The 24,081-nt window shown below is 36.2% G+C and overlaps 1 protein-coding gene across 8 annotated transcripts in view; it reads left to right on the top strand.

The window, feature by feature from the left end:
* PTPN13 (protein tyrosine phosphatase non-receptor type 13) overlaps positions 1-24,081 on the top strand; it is a 227,976-nt gene that overhangs the window by 36,928 nt on the left and 166,967 nt on the right. For all 8 annotated transcript variants that reach the window (XM_053901411.1, XM_053901413.1, XM_053901412.1 and 5 more), the window contains exon 2: positions 20,189-20,308. In XM_053901411.1, coding sequence (XP_053757386.1) covers positions 20,194-20,308 — 115 coding nt within the window. In that variant the 5' untranslated portion in view covers positions 20,189-20,193. The remainder of the gene's footprint in view (positions 1-20,188; positions 20,309-24,081) is intronic.

Below are 24,081 nucleotides of genomic sequence, written 5' to 3'. Positions count from 1 at the left end.
TTTTTCTTCCTCTCATTCTCCTTGGTATTCCTGGGTCATCCTCCTGCCTCAGGATGTTTTCACTTTCTGCCCAGAATGTTCTTTTCTAGATATCTGCATGGCTTAATATCTTAACTTCCCTCAGTTCTTCGCTCAAATGACAAGCTTTTGACTTTTTTTTTTTTTTTAAATGTATACCTTTTAACCTCTCTGGTAATCATTAGCCCTCCTTGAGTTATTTTCCTCTATGGCATTAATAAACATATATTTTATTTCCTTATTTATTGTCTCTCTTTTCTAATAGAATGTAAATTCTATAGGGCCCAGTATTTTTGTCTGGTTTGTTCAATGCTATATCTTTAGTGCTTAAAAGAGTATTTAGCTTATAGTGAGTACTCAGTAAATATTTGTTGACTGAATGAATAAAAACCCATCACCTACCAATGCCTAGCTCACAATAGAGCTTTAATAAATATTTAAATGAATGAATGGTTAAATAATCTGGTAATGGCTCATCCTAGTCTTTTTCCTAATCTACTTGACTCTCTTGTAGTTTTATTTTCATCTAGCCTGGATTCCACGGTCCATCCCTTCAATAACTCCTTACAGCTCTCAACTCTTGTTCTTTTATCATATCCACCAAGCAAAGCTTTGGCTTCTCTGTTTTTATTCATTGGCTGCTAAGTGCAACCAGGTAAAGCTGAAGATCTGACTCTAGTTCTGGGGGCAGCCAAGAAAGAGAACACCCAGGGCCAGTATTGTCACTAGGAGATAACATATGATTTCATAGCTCCATGCTACAATTCCAGCAGTCCCTTTGCTTTGGTTAGTTTTCTACACTGAAGGGGTATCACTAAAATAGTCCTTTATTCATGATTTAATTCAAGAGCCTCCAATTGCTAGAAATCAAGGATGTATGGTAAGGAAGTACTCATCAGGCTGATTTCTGAGTCATAAAAAGAATGTCTGACATTGACTACTCCCCTTTTAGAATTAGTATCAAGATGATCATAGGAGTTATTGGAATTGAGTGTTAAAGCTTTATCCAGAGATGGTTAGTGCAGTGATACTAACATTACTGTGTATGGGAATTACCTGCAGAACTACAGTTTCCTGAGTACATTCTGAAAGAAAGTCAATCTTTGCAGTATGGTTACAAATGGACTCGAGTACTATGCATTTTGAAACAAATCACAAGGACTGCTTCACTGAGCCCATGAGACATTTAGGCAAGAAGTCTTCCATCCAGTTTATTTCCATCTGCACACATGCTTCTTTCTCTTGACTTCAGTGGACTTGATGAAGCATCTGAAAGGTAATTACCCTTGCCTATTGGTTGCCCACTTCCTCCTGTACCTTCAATCTCTTTACTGGCTCTTTCCCTCAGCATGTAAACACAAAGCTTCTTACATACTAAAAATCAAAGCAAAGATCATCTAACCCTCACCTTGAAATTTGTCATCCTAATTTTACTCCTTCAGTTACCAACCAAGCTTCTAGGAAGTAGTCAACCCTTAAGATTCTGTTTGCTTCTGGGGTGCCTGGGTGGCCAATCAGTTGAGCATCTGACTTTGGCTCAGGTCTTGATCTCACAGTTTCATGAGTTAGAGCCCCACATCAGGCTCTGTGCTCTGTGCTCCGTGCCCCCAGCTCGAGGCCTGGGGCCTGCTTCAAATTCTGTCTCTCTCTCTCTCTCTTCCTCTCTCTCTCTCTCTCTCAAAAATAAACATTAAAAAAGTCTTTTTGTTTGCTTCCTGCCCCGCATCAATTTGTTTTCTGTCCTACATGACTAAAACTTCTTTTGATAATGTTACCTATGACATCCAGATAGGCGAATCCGTATGCTCTTATATTGTATGACTTCTCTGTTATTTGAGACTGATGATGATTAATAACAATTATTGTGTAAGAACTTCATATACATCTTGTTTAATTCTTGCTAGCTTCTTATGAGATAGGAACTGTTAATAATTTGTTTTGAGAAAAAAACTGAGCCTAGAGATGTTAATTGGCCCCAAATTACAGAACTGGTGATTTGAACCTAGACAAACTGACACAAAGATCCACATTTTTAATCTTTGTTCTACAAATCTCTTGTTTGAAACTTCTCTTTCATCCTCTCTAACAACAATCATCCCGTTTTCTTCATATTTTTCTGGCTGTTTCTTTGCAGTTACCTTAGTAGGCTCTTTTTCCTCCTCTTTTATATGCTATTGTCCTCTAGGTCTTTATATTTGGTTCTTTTTCTTTATATGCTCCTCCTGAGAGACTTTACCCATGATTTTGTCTGTCGCTACCTATTGATCATTTCCAAATCTATAAGACCTCTATTAGTTTCACACTAAGAAAACTAATGAGCCTTTAAAAATTCAAAATAAATCATTGTATGCCTCACTCTGAAGTTTGTCAATGCTTCCCCAAAGGTTTCAGTATAAAATTTTAAACTGTTTTACTGTTTTGCAAATCACAAAAACACCTTTTAGCAGTGCCTGGCTGGCTGATTCAGTGGAGTATGTGACTCTTGATCTGGGTTTAGAGATTACTTTAAAAAAAAAAAAAAACCCTTTTATGATCTGATTCCTATTGACTGCTATAGCCTCATTTCTTGCCCCGCCCCTCTTTAGATAATCTGCAGAATTTGAAAGCATACTGCTGTTTTATATCTTTCTTTTCACACACGTTATTTCCTTTGCCTGGAAGACCGTAACTCTGACCCGTTGATATCTTCTCCATTTACCTTCTTCCTGTTTATTCCTCCAGAATGATCCAAAAGTCACCCTCCCCACTCCAATCTCAGAATTGTTTCTATGCTCTTTCTGGTCTAATTAAAAGCGTTTTGGAATCCCATGGTACTTTAAGCCATTATAACATTTAACACCGTGTGTTGCCATCATTGATTTATTGTCTCATTCACAGATACTGAGTTTGTTTAATATCAGGTTTCATGCCTTACTTAATTTTTTTATTTCAGAACTCAGTATATAACTTACTATGTAAGAGGTAGTCGATTAATATTTAAGTAGTGAGTTCATTTATGGATAAGTTTGGAGTTTATTTAGTAATCAGTATGGCCTTAGTTGAGGTTTATGAGGGAGATAAAGATCTGATGACAACTCTGCTTTAGAATTGCTAATTTAGAGGTGAAGTAGATGGGATGTAGTTTATACAAAATTAATCTTTTGTAGTGAGACTTTAGTAGATAACTCAGGAAACCTAGACATAAGTATGTTATACTTATAATGATGGTTGCTAAAGGTTAAAGTGTGTCCTCACCAAATTCATATATTAAATCCCTAATGTCTAATGCCTCGGAATGTAACTGGATTTGGAGATAGAGTCTTTAAGATGTAATTAAGTTATAACTGGGTTCAGGGTGGCCCCAATCCTGTGACTGGTGTCCTTATGGGAAGAGGCGATTGGGACAGACAAAAGATCATGGGAAAACAGAGGGAGAGGACGTCCATCTACAAGCTGAGGAGAGAGTCCTCAGAAGAAAGCAACTGTGTGGACGCTTTGATTTTAGACTTCTAGCTTCCAGAATTGTGAGAAAATAAATTTCTAGTGTTGAAGCTACCCCGTTGGTGGCACTTGTTTTTTTTTGTTTGTTTTTTTTTTTAATTTTTTTTTTAACGTTTTATTTATTTTTGAGACAGAGACAGAGCATGAACGGGGGAGGGGCAGAGAGAGAGGGAGACACAGAATTGGAAGCAGGCTCCAGGCTCTGAGCCATCAGCCCAGAGCCCGACGCGGGGCTCGAACTCACGGACCGTGAGATCGTGACCTGAGCCGAAGTCGGACGCCCAACCGACTGAGCCACCCAGGCGCCCCCCGTTGGTGGCACTTGTGATGGCAACCCTAGCAAACTGAAATAGTAACCAAATGTAGAAGGTTAATGTTCAACCTCATTAGTAATTACAAAAATGTAAATTAAAACTATAATATGGTTTCCTACTTACTGGTTTGATATCAACCCTATCAATACCTACTACTGGCATTTGACACAGCAAGGTCTTTTATGCTACTTGATGGAGTATAGGTTGGTGTAACCACTTTGGAAAGAAATTTCGCTTTATCCAGGTGTCCAGACAATGCGTACTATATTACCCAGAATTTCTATTCAATTATCATGTATGCAAAATGTTCATAGCAACATTATTTTTGTTAGTAAAAAACTGAAAACAATCTAGATTCCTAGATTCCAACAATGGAATCCTAATCAGTAGTAAAAGTGAATAAGTAACCCAAATGCACATGAATGGCTCACAAAATAATTTGGAGTGAAGAAAGCAAGTCACAGAAGCCTATTTACAAAATAATTACTCTTTTAAAAACTCAAAAGTATGTATACCTACAAAAAATGAGGGGAAAGAATGGATGGTAGGAAAAATGAGACTTGAAAGAAAGATTAATTTGGGAGAAGTTAAGAGTGAATAAGCAACAGCTATTGATGGCAAGACTAAGAGGAAAGGGAGGAAAAAAGACCAAGAAGAGAGACCTTGAGCCTGGCAGGTGGAGGAATAGTAGTCCCATTAATCTCTTTGGAACAGTTAGAGGAGCTAATTTGGAGGAAAAGGTTGTTTTAGGCTTTAGATTTATTGAATTTTATACCAGAGGACAGTATTGAAGAAAAAAATGGACAATACATAGTTAAAAATTGAAAATCTAGTATTTGGAACAAGGCTATCTCAAGGCTGGAGTGAGATTTAGGAATAATCTGCCATAAAGTGATTAGGTGAAGTCTTGATAGCAGGTGCATTCTCCAATAAGAACTGGATATAGAGAACACTAGCTCTAGGGGAACGGATGGAGATTATATGAGTAAAAATTCTGACCCTGAGTGTCATTCGTTAGAGTTAGAAGGGATGATGTGATGTAATCAGAAATTAAGCCAGAATTCTGACAAGTGAATTGTAGTGGAGCATATTATTCCAGTTCTATTCTGTCATATGTTAACAGTAAATTTGAATAATTGATCCAGAGTGATTTTGTCACTTGTCTATAAGCCAGAATTCCTTTATCTTATGTAAAAAGGTCTCCATTGTTTTGCATATTAGTCATTTTTATTTATGGCAGTTACACAAGAGAACTGTGTAGTTAATTAAAATTAAAATTGTAGATATAAAAACTATACCTCGAGAAACACATTTTATACAGTTAGTTGGATTGCAACAGAATGAGAAGCCCAAACCACGTGGTTTGAAATTAAATTCATGAGTTCTTGCAAGTCATGCTACTATTTAAGCTATAAGCAATAATCTAGTTTAGTTGTCACAATTATGTGAAGTAGTTTGAAAATGATATAATGAACAACAGTATTCAATATGAATATTTCTGTGTCCATTGCTTAGTGGTTTAGATTTGGGTTTTAGATTTCTTGAATTATTTACTAGATACAAAAATTAGTTATTTTTAAATATTTTTTTCTTAACTTTTTAAAAAAAATTTAACTTATTTATTTTTGAGAATGTGAGTGTGAGCCAGGGAGGGACAGAGAGAGAGGGGAACAGAAGATCCAAAACAGGCTCTGTGCCGACAGCAGCAAGCCTGATGCAGGGCTTGAACTCATAAACTGTGAGATCATGACCTGAGCCAATGTTGGACGTTCAACCAACTGAGCCACCCAGGTGCCCCCAAAATTAGTTATTTTTAAGATTGAAATGTTGTATAACACATTTCAAAATGGAAATTGGTAATATCAAAATCATTATTAGAACAGAGTAGTTTAAGTAAAATTTTGACCATCTATGGTCAAAAAATTGACCAGCTTAATATTAATCTCAATATTCAGTTGAGATTATTGTTGGAACTACTGGAGTATTGTTCCAATAACTGGAAATTATTGTTGCAACTACTCAGTAGGTTTATTATGCTTCTTTTGTGGCTTGTGGGGTTGTTTGGGCTTACTCTTTTCATTTATTTTCTCTAGAATCAAAGTTGATTTTATGCACATTAATATAGAATGACTCCTGCTACTTTACTTGACCAGCATATAAACTTACCCAAAACTTTTAGATATTGTAGCTTTGTAAGAAAAGACAAGGGAAGAAAATAGACCTCACTTTCACCTTCAGTATTCTAGTAGTTGCTGAATAAGTAATGTTTGTTACCTTCTGCTTTTAATACTTCTAATAGCCAGCTTCTTGCTTATCAGTTAGATCATAAAGGTACATACTGCTTGGTCATGAGAATGCTAAATGGTGGAAAATCAGAAAAGTGGCAGCAATCTCTTTAATGGGCTGTCACTGCCTTGCTTATGTTAGTACTTCACTTTGGAGTAGAGTGAGCTTTGATCAACCTTTCTGGATCATCTAACACTACATCCCAAACCAAATATTATAAAAGCCACCTCAGTGCAAATCGCTTTGCCAATTAAAACATGAAGTGATAGGTTTGTAAGAAGCTTGAGGTCTTGAAGCTCAAGAAAGACAATGATTAATTTACTTAGAATATTCCCTGTCTTGTAAGATTTCTTTTCAGTCTAAAAACAGCATCCAGAAAAACTCAGAAGTGTAGTAAGAGGGCTTGCTGTGTTACATTTTTTTCAAAATCTATACCCTGGTTGTATTAGTTTTCTCTTGCTGTATAACAAATTAGCACAAGATTAGTAGCTTCAAGCAACACATGTGTATAATCCTACAGTTTCTGTGGGTCAGGAGTCCAAGTGCAAGTTAACTGGGTCCTCTGTTCAGGATCACATCAGGCTGAAATCAAGGTGTTTGCCAGGGATAAAATCTTATTTGAGGCTTGGAGTCTTCTTCCAAGCTCACTGGATATTGGCAGGATTCAGTTCCTTGCAGCTGTAGATCAAAAGGTCATGTCTACTTGCTGGCTGTCAGCTAGGGTCTACTCTTAGCTCATCAGTGTTACTCTTGTGTCCTTGCCATGTGGCCCCTTCCACGGGCAATTCAAAACATGGTTTTTTTCCTTCATCATAGTCAGCAGGAGAAATTTCCCTGCCTTTGAATCTCCCTACCGTCTGCTCCAACAGAGTCTTCTTTAACATAACCCAGTCAACTGAGAGACTGTCCTTTGATACTGATAGGTTCCACCCACACTCAAGGGGAGGAGGAGATTATACACATCTGGTATATCAGAGGGACAGGAATCTTAGATAACACCTCAGAATTCTGCCTACAACAGTCTGCTTTCTGGGCTCCAAGTATTCATGTCCCCCCACCCCATACACACAAAGAAGCAAAATCTACCTGTTCCTGTGGTTTCCAATGTTCTCATCCTATTGAAGCATCACCTCAAAGTCTAAAACTTTATTTAAATCATCTAAATTGGATGTAGATAAGGCTCCTGTGTATCATCTTTCTGTGAACCTGTAAAATTAAAGAGTATCCCAACATAAAATGGTGGTAGGGGCATGGGGTAATTATTGTAGACATTATGGTTCATAACAGGCAAGGGCAGGGGCCCCTGGGTGCCTCATTCGGTTGAACATCTGACTCTTGATTTCAGCTCAGGTCATGATCCCAGGGTCGTGGGATTGAGCCCCACATCAGACTCCATGCTGAGCATGGAGCCTGCTTAAGATTCTCTCTCCATCTCCCTCTGCCCCTCTCCCCTTCTCACTCTTTATAATAATTTTTTTTTTTTTAGTTTTTAAACATAAAAAAAAAAAAAAAAAACAGGCAAGGGTAGAATAGAAGGTTAAAAAAGGAGTCACTGGTCCATAACAGTTCTGAAATCCATGTTGGCAGACTCCAACAGGGTTTTGGTTAGGTTTCAAGGCCTGGGAACTGCCCTTCATGGCTCTCAACCCTGTCCTTTCAGTCTTGGTTCCAGCTTCTGGAACTGTCTTCCTTTTCTAGGAAGGTAGCATATGTTTGCAGCTGCTTAGTTTTATCAGCCTCTGTTTCACCAGTGGCCTTTGGGATGAGTCCAGCAACCTCTTTCCATTTTCTATTCCTTCTGTTTCCTTTTAGTTCAAGCTGGCAGTGTTTATGCTGAAACACTTTTCTCAAACTCTGGGTTTTGAGTGGATTTTTCAGGGATTCACTGCATTAGACAAAGGCTATGCTTGCAATGTTTTCAAGAAATGAAATAATCTTTTTGTGTCTTTGTCTCTTGCTGAGATGGCTAATAGACAACTCTACAGTTTACCAGAGACCCTTAAAACATTGAAAGGGTCCTTTGTGCACTAAATTCTTTGGCCTTTTGATCTTTCTGAAATTTTACCAGAAGGTTATCTTTTGCTCTAGTGTGTTTTTGGCAGCCATTTCTGATTTTTAAATCTTTTGCTATCTGGAGAGGCTGGGCATTTTCATCATCTAGTCCTGTTTCCTGACTCCTTAATAGCTATTTCCTCAATTTGTCACTTTCCCCTTGCATTTTACTATAAAGAGCCAAAGTGAACCAGACGGTGCCTTCAACACATCACTTGGAAATCTCCTTAGCCATATATCCAGCGGTGTCACTGATAAGATCTGCTTTCCATATAACTATAGGACATAATGTTGCTAAGCTTTTTGCTCCTACGTAACAAGGATTCCCCTTATTCCAGTTTCCAGTACAGGCATATCCCATTTTGTTGTACTTCACTTTATTGCATTTTGCAGATACTGCATTTTCTACAAATTGAAGGAAGGTTTGTGGCAACCTTGCCTCAAGCCAGTGTTTTGGTGCCATTTTTCAAACAATATTTGCTCACTTTGTGTCTTTGTGTCACATTTTAGTAATTCTTGTAGTATATCACATCTTAAGTTATTTTGTTATGGTGATCTGCGATTGATAATCTTTGATGTTACTATTGTAATTGTTTTGGGGTGCCACAAATGTGCCAATGTAAGATGGTGGATAGAAAAATGTTGCATGCACTCTGGCTGCTTTACCAACTGGCTGTTACCCCATCTCTCTCCCTCAGGGCTCTCTCTCTATTCCCTGAGATACAACAATATTGAAATTAGGCTAATTCATAACCCTACAGTGGCCTTTAAGTGTCCAAGTGAAAGGAAGAGTCCCATGTCTCTTGCTTTAAATCAAAAGCTAAAAGTGATTAAGCTGAGTGAGGAAGGAATGTCAAAAGCCAAGATAGGCCAAAAGCTAAGTCTCTTGTGCCAGACACTTAACCAGGTTGTAAATGCAAAGGAAAAGTTCTTGAAGGAAATCAAAAGTGCTGCTCTAGAGAACACAGGAATGATAAGAAAGTGAAACAGCCTCATTTCTGATATGGAGAAAGTTTTAGTCGCCTAGATAGAAGATCAAACCAGTCACACAACATTCCCTTAAGCCAAAGCCTAATCCAGAGCACAGCTCCAATTCTCTTCAATTCTCTGAAGGCTAAGAGTGGTGAGGAGTCTGAAGAAGAAAGTTGGAAGCTAGTAGAGGTTCATGAGGTTTAAGAAAGGAAGCCGTCCCTATAACTTAAAGTGCAAAGTGAAGCAGCAAGTGCTAATGTAGAAGCTGCAGCAAGTTATCTAGAAGACCTAGCTAAGAAGATTACTGAAGGTGGTTTCACTAAACGGATTTTCAATGTAGACAGAACAGACTTCTATTGGAAGAAGATGCCATCTAGGATTTTCATAGCTAGAGAGGAATAGTCAATGCCTGACTTCAGAGCTTCAAAGGACAGGCTGACTCTCTTGTTAGGGGCCTAAGGCAGCTGGTGACTTTAAGTTGAAGCCAATGCTCACTGACCATTCTGAAAATCCTAGGACCCTTAAAAATTAGAAATCTAATCTGCCTGTACTTTCAATGAAACAACAAAACCTGGATGATAGCAAATCTATTTACAATATAGTTTACTGAGTGTTTAAGCCCTCTGTTGAGACCTACTTGCTCAGGAAAAAAGATTCCTTTCAAAATATCACTGCACATTGACAGTACACCTGGTCACCCAAGAGCTCTGATGGAGATGTACAAGATTAATGTTGTTTTCATGACTGCTGACACAATATCCATTCTGCAGCCCATTAGCCAAGGAGTGATTATGACTTTCAAGTCTTATTATTTAAGAAATACATTTTGTAAAGCTTATAGCTGCCATAGATAGTGATTCCTCTGATGGATCTGGGAAAATATGTTGAAAACCTTCTGGAAAGTATTCACCTTTCTAGATAGCATTAAAAACATACATGATTCATGGGAAAAGGTCAAAACATCAACATTAATAGTAGTTTGGGAGAAGTTGATTCCAACCCTAATGGATGACTTTGAGGAGTACAAGTGGAGGAAGTAACTGCAATTGTAGTGGGAATAGCAAGAGAACTAGAATTGTAAGTGGAGCCTGGATGTGACTGAATTGTTGCAATCTCATGATAAAACTTTAACAGATGGGGAGTTGCTTCTTATGGATAAGCAAAGAAAGTGGTTCCTTGAGGTAGAATCTACTGGTGAAGATGCTGTGAAGATTGTCAAAATGATAACAAAGGATTTAGAATATTACATAAATGTAGTTGATAAAGCAGCAACAGGGTTTGAGAGGATTGACTCCAGTTTTTAAAGTTCTACAGTGCTATCAAACAGCAATCCATGCACAGAGAAATTATTTGTGAAAAAAAGAGTCCATCAATGTGGCAAATTTCACTGTTGTCTTATTTTGAGAAACTGCCACAGTCACCCCAACCTTTAGCAACCACCCCATTGATCAGTCAACAGCCATTATTATCAAGACAAGACTCTCTACCAGCAAAAAGATTACAACTCACTGAAAGTTCAGATGGTAGTTAGCATTTTTTTAAGCAACAAAAATTTTAAGTTAAGGTTTTTTTTTTAGATATAATGCTATTGTACACTTAATAGACTACAGTGTAAACATAACTTTGATCTGCACTGGGAAACCAAAAATTTCATTTGACTTACTTTATTGTAATATTCGCTTTATCCATGGTGGTCTGGAACTGAACCTGTAGAATCTGTGAGGTGTGCCTATAACATGCCCCTCATTTCCTTCTGAGTCCTCACCAGCAGCATCCAGATTAAGATCCAGATGTTTATTAAAAATCTATTCAATGTAAGTTAGGTTTTCCCTATCACACTTCTGAAAATTCTTGTAGTTTCTGCCCAATATCTAATTCCAAAGCCACTCTCACATTTTTATTGTTAATGCAGCATCCCACATCCAGGTACCACAATCTGTGTTAGTTTCCTGTTGCTGTGTAACAGATTACCAGCTTAAAATTTTGCAGCTTAAAGCAACACAAATTTATGATTTTACATTTCTTTGGTCAGGAGTCTGGGTACAGATTAGCTGGTTCCCCTTTTCAAGATATCACCAGACTGAAATCAAGGTGTCAGCTGAGACTACAGTATCATTTGAGGCTCAGAGTCCTATGTGAAACTCATTGGTTATTGTTAGAATTCACTTCCTTGTGATTGTAGGACCATTTTCTCTCTGGTTGTTGGGTGGAGTACACTGTCCATTCCTAGAGGCCACCCTTTGGTCTTTGCTGTGTGTCCCCTACATAGGCAGTCATAACATGAAAGGAATATTGAGGGCAATTTCAAAGTTCTGCCTACCAAAGTAATTTGTTTATTACAATATAAAGGACAAATACTATTTTTTTCTTGGTCTTTTATGCTTCATACATATTGGTTTCCTTTAATGGCTGACCACTCTGATACGCTTTAAATCGACATTTCTTGAAGAAGACTAGCAAATACTCTAAAGCAATGATCTTATCAAGAGTCAGTAGGTGGGGAGGAGGGGTGATATAGAAAGGCACTGCTCAAAACTGAAATTCTACCACTACATTACTTTCTGTTGGTAACTCTCAGTTGGTGAGAAGAAATGTAACGTTGAAATTAGGGATTTTTCCTTCCATTTTACTTCTTTCCTAAGCTTAAATGACATATAGAGAGTGAAGAATTCCACAGTTTTTCTTCTTGTTTTTTGAAGCTGTCCCCTGAAAGCAGGGAACAGGCATATATGATTTCTATTTAGATAAGTGGTTGACATGAACCAGAGGCCCAGAAAGGCAATTTAGACTTGTGTTTGTTTTAGTTTCTCTTCTCTCACTGGAAAAATGTAATGGAAAAGTTGACAAATATTAAGCACTACTCCAACTTCAATAAAAATGTTTAGACACATGCTGTTTTCTATCTTGAGGCAACATCCAATAAAAATTTCACTGAGTTTTATCTTTTTCTCCTTAAAATCCCAATTCTTCCTCAGTCTTTCCTAACTATATTAGGCAATAATGCTTTTTCTCTACTACCTGATCTATCTATACCTACACCCTAATAGAAAGAAATAGTAATGTATTTTTTTAATTAGCTTTTAGTCTTCTAGAGTTATAATAGTGCTTTTATTGTTTCCACTTCGTATATATCGGTCTTGGTGTTGACCATTCTAGATTAATAGATAAAAGAAATACTTTCACATGATTTAACATGTCCTCTAACTATTGTAATTATCATTTTGGATTTAAATGCTTAGGAAATTAGAAGTTAAGAGAAAAACAACGGATTGCTATCTTGAGTAATGGATTTTTAAAACAATTGTGTTATCAGTTCACAAATTCTAATTTCAATAACATCTAAGTGGCATCTTAGATACGCTTTGGCTGTTTGAGGAGGGAAGATCTTAGACTTTAGCCATAGAATTTGGTTTCGTTAGCCTTACAGCTTTTTTTTTTTTTTTTTTTTTTTTTTAAATAGGAGAAGTTTCCTTTTAGAAAACACATCTCTTTTGTTTTTTGTTTTATCAAAGCATGTGTTACCTGAAGTTGGGGCTTGTTTTTTTCTGACAATAAAAAAACATTCAGACAGCTTCATGGGACAAAGAAAGGCAGTGCTGTCTCACTTTTGTCACGTTTAGTTTGTTTTTTCTCTTGTAAACAGCATTATTGAGGCATAATTGACATATATATAAAAAACTATACATACAAAGGACACAATTTGGTAAGTTATGAAATACAGATGCATCTGTAAAACTCATCATCACCGTAAAGGTAATGAACATATCCATCATCTCCAGACATTTTCTCATGTCCCTTAATCACTACCACATGCTTCTCCAAAGAGCAATGCCATCCTCAGGCAACTGAACTATTTTCTCTAACTATAAATTAGTTTGCATTTTCTATAATTTTTTACATGTGTAATCATAAATTATATACTTTTTTTGTCTAGCTTCCTTTATGCAACATGATTATTTCAAGATTCATGTTGTTGCATGTATCAATAACAGTTCATTCCTCTTTATTGCTGATTAATAATCCATTGTGGAAATACACTAAATTTGTTTATCCATTTACTTGTTGATAGACATTTGCTTGTTTCCAGGTTTTGGCTTTTACAAATAAAGCTGCAATGAAGATTTGCATATAAGACTTCATATACATATGTGGTTTAATTTCTATTGGGTAAATACCTTGGAGTGGAATGACTAGACCATATGGTTGACTTAAATTTAATTTTTTAAGAAACTTTCACCAAATATTTTTCCAAAGGGTACCATTTTACATTCTCACTAGCCATTGTTCTAGTTCCTTGTCATCTTTGTCAATACTTAGTATGGACAGTCTTTTTCATTTTAGCCATTCTGATAACTATGTAACAATGTCTCATTGTTCTAATTTTCATTTTCCTAATGACTCATGATGTTGAGTATCTTTTCATATGCTTATTTGCCATCCGGATATTTTCTTTGACAAAGTGTGTATTCAAATATCTTGCCTATTTTTTTTAAGTGGGATTGTTTCCCATTATTGACTTTTGACAATGCTTTATATATTCTGAATAAAAATCTTTTATCAGCTATGTGATCTGCAAATATTTCCCTTTAATTTGTGGCTTTTTTCCCCCATTCTTTTAGCAGTTCTTTTCAAGAAGCAGAGGTTTCAATTTTGATAGATTCTAATTTATCATTTTTTTTCTTCTAAGGATCAAACATTTGATATTGTATTTAAGAAACTTTATGTAACCCAGGATGATTTTCTGAGTTAATTGATTTTTTTTTCCTAACTTTGAAAAAATGGCCTCTGGGGTATTACTGTATGCAAAAAAGATTATTAAAATTATTTTTAAATTTTTATTAAATTAAAAATTCTAAAATTCTAGTTCTTAAGCTTCTAAGGTCAATTTAATTACTTTATTGTAGAAAAATTTAAGTCACTTAGAGCTAGAAGCTCTAGAGCTTCTAGAAGCTAGAAGCTCTAGAATTCTAGAGCTTCTAGAGCTTCTAGCTCTAGAGAGCTAGAAGCTCTAGAATTCTAGTTCTTAAGCTTCTAAGGTCAATTTAATTACTTTATTGTAGAAAAATTTAAGTCACTTTCAAGGAGTTATTTAATTGGGTATATAATTTTAAAACTTTGTTAATTAAACTTTTTAAAATATTTTAAGCTTCATTCATATTTTTAAATATTAAATAAATATTAAATAAAAAAATTTTAAGTATTTCAGTTGTCTGACAAAAAAATCATCTTCCTGATTATTTAAATAAATCTGATGAATGAAAACTTACAAGTATGCTAAGATTAATTTCTTTTATATGTTCCAGTGGTATTTGATACATTTTAAAATACAAGTCTGAACTCATTTTCTCAATTACATTATTTAAATTGATATCAAAGACCAGATCTATTATTCTAACTGACCTATTTCTCCTAAATATTAGAAACACCTAAAATACCAAATATGTACAGATTCTTTAATTTTAAAAAATACTATTATATGGGCTTGCATCTCTTAAACTTTTTTTTTTTTTTTTTTTAATTTTTTTTTTTTTCAGCGTTTTTTTATTTATTTTTGGGACAGAGAGAGACAGAGCATGAACGGGGGAGGGTCAGAGAGAGAGGGAGACACAGAATCGGAAACAGGCTCCAGGCTCCGAGCCATCAGCCCAGAGCCTGACGCGGGGCTCGAACTCACGGACTGCGAGATCGTGACCTGGCTGAAGTCGGACGCTTAACCGACTGCGCCACCCAGGCGCCCCTCTTAAACTTTTTATAAACTTCATTGTGAATCTTTTGGATCAAAAGATACTTATAATTTTGGAGGTTGCCTTCTCAACTCATTATGATTTCTTTTCTTTTCTTTTCTTTTTTTTATGTTTATGTATTTATTTTGAGGGAGAGCTTGAGTGAGCAGGGGAAGGGCAGAGAGAGGGAGAGACAGAGAGAATCCCAAGCAGGCTCTGCACTGTCAGCACAGAGCTGGTCACAGGGCTCGATCCCATGAACTGTGAGATCAAGACCTGAGCCGAAATCAAGAGTTAGATGCTTAACTGACTAAGCCACACAGGTGCCTCTCATTATTGTGTCTTAATGGCCAACAAAGTCCTTAGCTAGGATGGTGAATAGATCTTTGCCCACACAAAGAGCTCTGTAGTGGCACACACAGAGCTCTATTTTATAGTTGTTTTGTTCTTAAAATAGGGTAATCTTATAGCCCTATTTCCTTAGAATCAATTTAAACAAACCTAATTCATTAGTCTAACCCCAGACGGATTGTTACATGACTTGATTGGATTCAGTTAATCTGTTTACTATTTCAATCTTTTTGGAAACACTTTTCTATGCTTCCTATTTTTGAGTGCCACAAATCCCTCAGGATTAAAATGACATCTGTTAGAATCCTTCTGTGGCTTTTCTGACTGGGCACAGTTTTAGGGTCATGACCTAATATTTGTGTTAACCAAAAACACAAAGATTCTGGTTATGTAATATAATTAATTTTTCTTATTTGAAAATCTTCCCTTAACCTTCATTATCATGTAGCCTACCACATTCAAGGAAACAAGTAAATAATACAGGTATGTTAATTGTAAAACAGAACCTCTTTGATGGTAAAATAATGCCAGTCATACATCTATACCCCAAGTTGTCTAGTACTGTGTCTAAAGGAAACAACTGAAGTTAATACACTTTTAAGAATTTTCATGACAAATTGTTTCCGTCATCTATTGGTTGACTTCAAGCTTTTTTTCCTCCACTTTTCCACTTTTTATTTATTTTTTATTTGCATTCTTCTTCTACTTCTGCATTTCTTTCATTCCCTTGTCTTCTTTCAAAAATTTTTTTTACATTTTTTATTTTATTTTTGAGAGAGAGAGAGAGAGACAGAGACAGAGACAGAGCACAAGTGGGGGAGGGGCAGAGAGAGAGGGAGACACAGAATCCGAAGCAGGCTCCAGGCTCCAAGCTATCAGCACAGAGCCTGATGCGGAGCTCAAACCCGCAAACTGTGAGATCATGGCCTGAGCCGAAGTCAGTTGCTTAACCAACTGAGCCACCCAGGTGCCCCTCCCTTGTATTCTTTCAGAGATAGTGATATGGAAAGCCATAGTAAAGGTGAATAAAAATAGAGAAAACTGATAACGATAATGATGGCAATTGTCAAACATGGTGATGGTAGATAATTTGTAAATTATAGTGTTGTTTGATTTTTAGAAAGCTGTTTTAGCAATACATTAAGTTTTGAGATTGGATGATTTGAGGGGCGAGGCAGTTTTAAAAAGTCTTAAGCTCTTTTTCTAGCAAGCTGTAAATTAAAAATATCAAATCTATTTTGTTAGCTATATAATATTGCTTTCAAAAATAGTGTTCCTTCTATGTTTTGAAGTTCTAACGAGTTCCGGCTAGAGATGCATAGAGATCCTACTTCACTGAATAGACAAATACTTTCTAATAAAAATTAACAGGAGACTAATATATAATTCAGCCTGATTGAGTCAAATAACAGAAGTATAATCAGTAATCTTTATAAGACAAATCAAGCACTGAAAAATTCTGTTGTGTTCAGAAGTTACTTTTACTTTTTCATTTTCTTATAGGAAGTAATTATATATTTATTATGGTGATTTTCTTTCTTTTTTTTAAATTTAAATTCTAGTTAGTTAACATACAGTACAATATTGGTTCCAGGAGTAGAATTCAGTGATTCATCACTTACATACAATACCCAGTGCTCATCACAGCATATGCCTTCCTTAGTGCCCATCACCCATCTAGCCCATCTCCCACCACCTTCCTCCATCAACCTGTAGTTTGTTCTCTATCATTAAGAGTCTCTTGTGGTTTGTTTCTCTCTCTTCTAGCCCCGCCTTTCCCATATGTTCATATGTTTTGTTTCTTAAGCTCCACATATGAGTGAAATTATATGGTATTTGTCTTTCTCTGATTGACTTATTTTGCTTAGCCTAATACATACTAGCTCCATCCACATCATTGCAAATGGCAAGATTTCATTCTTTTTGATGGCTGAGTACTATTCCATATTATATATATATAAACACCACATCTTCTTTTTCATTTCATTAGTCAATGGACTTTAGGGCTCTCTCCATAGTTTGGCCATTGTTGAAGAAAATAATTATGTTTTAAAAACCAATTTCTTTAACACTAAGTATAAACCTGTATCTTAAGTTTTAGAACTTTGTATATGATACAGATCGTTTGCTTTACAATGGAATGCATAAGGTGTAATCATAAGCAACTTATTTTGTCTCCTTCCTTCCTTCCTTCCTTTCATGAGGGAAGTTCTTCTCTTGCCTCTATGTAGAAATTCAGGTCCATAATTCTCTCCTTACAGTCACTTAAGAACTACAGTCACTCAAGTTGAAAATACAAGGTCAATTCCATCATTAAAAATGCCTAGTCAGTATATTAATCAACACTTCAGTCTTCATTCAAAGCTATTCCTTCCCATAGCTACGATTAGCTATAGGCGGGAGGCAATGTGCTTAGCTTCTCCTTTTGTTACTTATCTCCTCACCCACTTGCAAGTTGCTTTATCTGACCCAATTAGGATTTAAACTGGGGGAAGGAAGAAAGATAGAGAGGCAAATAATTTTTTTTTACCTGACTTGTAACTCATTTTGAACTTGATATGTGCTTAAGGCTGTTTCTCTTATGTGTACTTTAGTGTGTTCTTCAGAGACCTTCACTGGAGCTGTACTTTCTGTGACACTTCAAAATATGATCCCTTCTACTAGCCAGTACCTAATTCTTCTTCTGCTTCCTTCTCCTTCTCCTGTCTTCCTACCCCCTCATCCTTCCTGTTCATCCCTCCTACCCCTCTCCCACCTTTCCCCTCCTGATGGTACTCTGGGAACCACAGGAGGTACTCTGAGTAGGATTACTTTTTTTAGACAGCTTTACTGAGATATAATTGCCATACCATAAAATTTACCCTTTTAAAATTTACCTTCATGGTTTTTAGTATAGGTACAGAGTTGTGCAACCATTGCCACAACCTAAATTTCATCACATTTTCATCTGGGTAGAATTTTGTTAGCTCCAAGCTGTTTATACCCCACCCCAATTACAGCATGCTTCCTCACTCTGAGTCTTGTATGCTCTCTCCTCTCTGGCTGCTGTCTCAGAGTGACAGCCAAAACCTGTAGATTCCTGAAGTATCAGGCACCAGTCTATGGTGTCCTCCTTTTGGTGAACTCCCTAACACCGGGGAAGTGCTCCTGGGGGTTCCATTGAGCCCTCTTTTGCTGGCTAGATGTTAAACAAAGGCACCTTCCTGCATCCCTTCTACTTTGAGGGAGACATGAAAATCAGTACACCTATCTTCAAAGAAATTCCTCACATGTAATGTTCTCTGTACCCTTTATACCTTATGTGTAGGCTTTAGAGCTATCTAACCAGTTCTCAGACATATTACTTTGGAAATTTGCTGCAGGGTAGACTTACTCACAAATCCTGTTGGGTATCTGATTCCTAATAGTATCTTGACGCATCTGTTGAAACTTCCAATTCAGTACAGTATTTTACGTAGAAGATAATAACTCCTATCTCTTAGAAAGGAATGAAGCTAATTATTTTTTAAAAAATAAATATGCTGCCATTTAATAAAGTGAATATGAAACTGAGAGTTTTTTGGGGGAAGAGGTGTTTGAATAAATAATCACTTCTATACAAGCTAAATAAAAATGACTGGCTTTTTCTAAGCAGTATCTTCTGTCTTCCCTTTTAACTACCACATTGTTCCACTTAAGTACACACCCCTCAAGGTAGGCTCTAAGCATAAAATGCTATAGTAAATATTTGAAAAGAAAAGTAACAGGACAAGGCTGACCTCATTTGTAGCTGGAGTTGCTTTTTTTTCAGTCTGGGTTAAAGTATCATAAATGTAATTTGAAACAAAATATTAGCTATTCTTGTTAGTTGAGTAAACAAAATCAACTTTTCTCTAAAACAGCTGTTTTTTGTTGGTTAATTTTAAAATTTAATGGTTATAATTACAGAAAATAAGCATTTAACATTTTTCACTCCCTCTAGCTTCTTTGCTAAACCCATCTGCTTCTACCTACCAGTAGATACACATTATGCTCAAATTGGTTAGTTTGGATAGAAATCTTAGTGATCATTGTAAGGAATAATTTTCTTTTCAAGGAATGTCAATGTAGGACACTTTATATAGATGATATAGACTCCCCCCACCCCCTGCCTTCATAACGAAAATAGAATTATTGAACACCGTAGAAAACCTTAAAATTTATTAATATTATCACCCACTTAATTTAATGCCATTGAAAAAGATTGTCCCTACAAAAGTGTCACCACAGAGTCAACCTCCTGATTTTTTATTAATTCAGCCTCTACAGAGTTAGATTACAAAGCATGTTTACAGGAATAACCCTTTTCCCTGCCATAGCCACCCCAAAATGGCAATGTTGTTTCTATTATTATTATTCCCATGTCACGGATAGAAAACTGAGGTTAGAGGTGAAATGGTCTTTCCAGGGGCAAATGGTAAGTTGGCTGCAAAGTTGGGTCTGAAAGTAGTTAAGTCCATCAGTGAAAAATTTTATAGTTATACTGTATATATTGAAGATGTAGAAATCAATTAGTGAGTAGAAGAAATGTGTTCCATCTTATTTCAGCTTCATGCACCATGGCTGTAGAAGCTCTTCTCTACTCTTTTTTACCTGGGATGGATAGGATGAAGCCTGGAAGTATAATCTGAAAGGCCTTCAGTTCTGCTCTGATTTAATCATCCACACTTTGGTGCCTCATGATACCTTCAAGTCTCTCTCTTCTGCCATGAAATAGTCACCACCTATTTTCCAGTTCAGGCTCTGAAGCTGATCCTGTTGGGCTAGGGCAAGTAGTTATTTTGAGATTTTTTTCCCTCTAATTCTTCTATCCTCCATGAGTTTAAGCCGTAGGATTATGTTTAGATTAAAGGCCATATTGAGAAATTAGGTAGATAGGAACCTCAGTCTCGCATCACTGATGTAGAACTTTCACCACTACAAATGCAGTGCAAGTTGCTGATATGTACCCCTTCTGTTTCCTTTGTTTCTTAGGTAATATGCACGTGTCACTAGCTGAGGCCCTGGAGGTTCGGGGTGGACCTCTGCAGGAGGAAGAAATATGGGCTGTATTAAATCAAAGTGCTGAAAGTCTCCAAGAATTATTCAGAAAAGGTAAGTTTTTTTTGTTTTTCTGGGGTTTTTATTTGTTTGTTTGTTTTTCTGTTTGTTTTTTTTTTTAATCAGGTAGCTGAAAAGGGCAAAGTATAGAAGGAATACTTCCCCTTATCTTTCTTTGGGCTAAAAAAAGCTCAGATATCTGAGCTTCAATATCTGAGAACATCTTCTATGTCTCTGATACTGTGCTAGGTGCTGAAAGTGTAATGGTGATCAAAACCAAAAACATTCCCTGTCTGGAGCTTGTAATCCAGTGTAGAAAATAACTATTAGTAAAATACTTATATAAACAAATGTGAAAAATGCAACCATGACAACGGCTACAAAGGAGGGGATTCAGTGACTCTATGAAAACCCGTAATAGGTTTGACCTGGTCATGGGGACGAAAAGGAAGGTTCCCTGAATAAGTCATCTCTGAGCTAAGATCTGAAAGAAAACAAGTTAACCATATGAGAAGGAGGGGGAAAGGTTCCTGGCAAAGGGGATAATATGTGCATCCCTGTAATTCTAAATTGGGTTAATGTGGATCCGAATAACTAATTAGTTTGGTGCTTCCCTGTAGAGACAGTCACCTGGTCCAAATGACTGTGTACCATTTTGGAGCTAGAAAAGTTAGGGAGTCACTCTTTGTCCAAACACATTTAATACTATACTGAAAGTCTCCACGTGAAGAGTTTGAAAATGGTGTTTGCCATCCATTCACTCCACATGGCCAACTCCTATTTAGAATAGGAAAGATACCAAGCTTCATCTAAAAGAAGAATTAAACTTTAAAATTGATTTGCATGATATAATCAGGCACAGTAAACATTACAGAAATGGGGGCAGATTTGAGTGTATGGTAGTTCTCAAAGTATGGTCTCTGGATGAGGAGCATCGGCATCACCTGAAGCTGGTTAGAAATGCAAATAATGCAGACCCACACTAGACCTACTGAATAAGAAACTCTAGGGGTAGAGCCCAGCAATTTGTGTTTAACAAGTCCTTAAGGATATTCTAAAACGTGTGTTAAAATTTGAGTCATTGTACAGTGGAATTGCTAAAGACATGAGCCATGGGAACCTTTTGGAAGGTGTAGGGGTAACCACTGATTGAGTGTAGGAAGGTCTAGAGAAGAAAGGAAGAATTTTGGGGACAGATGGTAAAGCTTTGTTATTGTTGCTATTATTTTCTAACCCTGGGACAGGGATTTAAAATAGTGTTACGGCCCACCTAATTCTGCTAGAACCTAGATGTTTGAAGATCTTTGATTAGAGTTAGGATTAACCTAAAGAAAATTTATTCATTTTCTCTAATGCCACTTACCTAAAATCTAGCTATGTTAAGTAGACCTTGTTGTTTTGTTTGCTTCATTTTAATTTGGAAAATTTGGAAGTATAGACACTCTGGAATATAGAGCGGTAACCATGCTCCATAGATGCTGTTGAAGGAAGGGTATGTTGGTGACATTCCTTAATTAATTAACAAAAGTCAATTTAATATTTAAGAAACGGTTCTTGCTTGTGAGGTAGATCCTCTTACTTGCCTTACTTGTCTATTGGGAAGATCCCAATAAACAGAGGATGAGACTATTGCCCTTAAGGATTCATTCAGATCAGACAGATGCATGTGAAGAATTTACTACTTCAAAACTGTGCCAAATGAGTGATTGGGATGATAAGTACTACAGATGTTCAAAGGAAGGAGAGATAATACCTCTTTTTATTATAGTAATGGCAGGATCACTGCCCTGTTCATGATTCATGCAATATAAAGCATCTTCCACACTGTGAATGCTTAAGGAGTTTTCTTCTTTCAAATTTTGAAATGTTAATAAAGGTTTTATTGTCTGAATGTAAAGTACTTGTAATTAAGATGCAATTATTGCATAACATATTGGCACATTACAGAGAAGAGACTTACTGGATGTGTTATAAAATTAATTGTGAGGCAGTTATATTTTAGACACTGTTCAGTGGGGGCTGGTTACCATAGGGCCTTCAGTTCAATTCACAGGGTAACATCAGTAATAGAGAGAAATTGCATTTGGCTTCTTTGGCAGTCTGGGAATTGCCAGCTATTATATTTGCCAACTGGGAAATTTGTACTTCTTTGGAGGAAATTTATGCTTATTTGATTTAGTTTATCTGAAATCTCTGTAGTTTTTCATTCCTCGTTTTGATAGCACAATGTCTTTTTGGCACAAGTTCATCACCTGTTATAACAAATTGAAATAAAATAATTATTAGTTTGCTGATTTTGTGAATGAATGGTGTTGGTCTTGGTTTTCTATTAGACACTCTTATGAATATAAAACTAAGAATGGTGGAGGGTGGAAGCAAGTAAAATACAATGGTCCTTAAGAAGTTTGTTTTTCTAAAATGTATTTTCTCGGTTTTATCTTTCTGTGTCTATTACGTAAACCTTAGTTTTGGCTCTTTTGGCGTTTTTTCTTCTTGAACTTGTATATTGCTCCTATGTCATTTTCAGTATGTAAGTGCAAGTTTGCATTCTTATGAATACAAGGCTGGAAATAAACATTTCTGCTGGGGGATTATTGAACACAAATCAAGAAAATGTTGTTTCTTTATCTTTTTGAGCCTCTTAGCAATTAAAGTCTTTTAGACTTTTTTAAAACAAAATGTTTGTGGCTGTTATTCAAGAATAATGATATCTAAGCATGACCTTATTGAAAGACACCATATGTAAATGAGTTTCTCTTCAGAGAAGGAAAAATATAAAACTTTATTATTAAAATGTGCAATCTATATTGACTATTTCTTAAAATTTTTTGAGTTTTTTTTGTGGCCTTGCATATGGTCTATTTTGTAAAATATTCTGTGGGAATTTGAAAAGAATATATATCTTCTATTTCTAGGATACAAATTAAGTTGGTTAATATTCATGCTTTTAAATTTTTTCTGTAACCATAGTTAACTTTTTTCTGTTTGAGTTTATTTTTATTTATTTTGAGAGAGACAGAGTGTGCGCTCACGCAAGCCCGGGAGGGGCAGAGAGAGAAGGAGACAGAATCTTAAGCAGATTCCATGTTGTCAGCGCAGAGCCTGACACAGGGCTCAGACTCACAAACCGTGAGATCATGACCTGAGCCAAAGTCAAGAGTCAGCCACTTAACTGACTCAGACACCCAGGCGCTCCCATAATTACTTAAAAAAAAATTTTTTTTTTTACATTTATTTATTTTTGAGAGACAGAGAGACAGAGCATGAGCAGGGGATGGGCAGAGAGAGAGACACACACACACACAATCTGAAGCAGGCTCCAGGCTCCGAGCTGTCAGCACAGAGCCCATTGTGGGGCTTGAACCCACAAACCGTGAGACCTGAGCCGAAGTCGGACACTTAACCGACTGAGCCACCCAGGCGCCCCTCCCATAATTACTTTTTATACTTAATCTGTCAAATTCATAGAGATAGTTAAAATCTCCCATTATAGTAATGTCTATGCCTATCTTCTTACTACTGCCAGCATGTGTTTTCATGTTATTTTGTATGGTACATATAATGGCTAATGACTAATTTAAATGGACTGAATATTTTATCAATATAAAATAAGGCTTTTTTTCCCCTTTTTACTACTTATTGACTTAAATTCTATCTGGTCTGCTCTTAATATTGCTACATCTTCTTCCTTTTCCTCACCATTTACCTAGTATATCTTTTTTCCTTCTTTATTTTCAGACTGTATTGCAATTTAGGTATCACTTATAAATAGTAGACAGCTAGATTTTATACTTTTTTTGCCTATTTTTTAATTAGGAAATTAAATG

This window comes from Panthera pardus, unplaced genomic scaffold (assembly GCF_024362965.1).
Source record: "Panthera pardus isolate Hobbes unplaced genomic scaffold, ASM2436296v1 HiC_scaffold_13, whole genome shotgun sequence".
Lineage (NCBI taxonomy): Eukaryota > Metazoa > Chordata > Mammalia > Carnivora > Felidae > Panthera > Panthera pardus.
The sequence above is the reverse complement of the archived record's forward strand: the minus strand, read 5'-3'. Positions and strand labels throughout refer to the sequence as shown.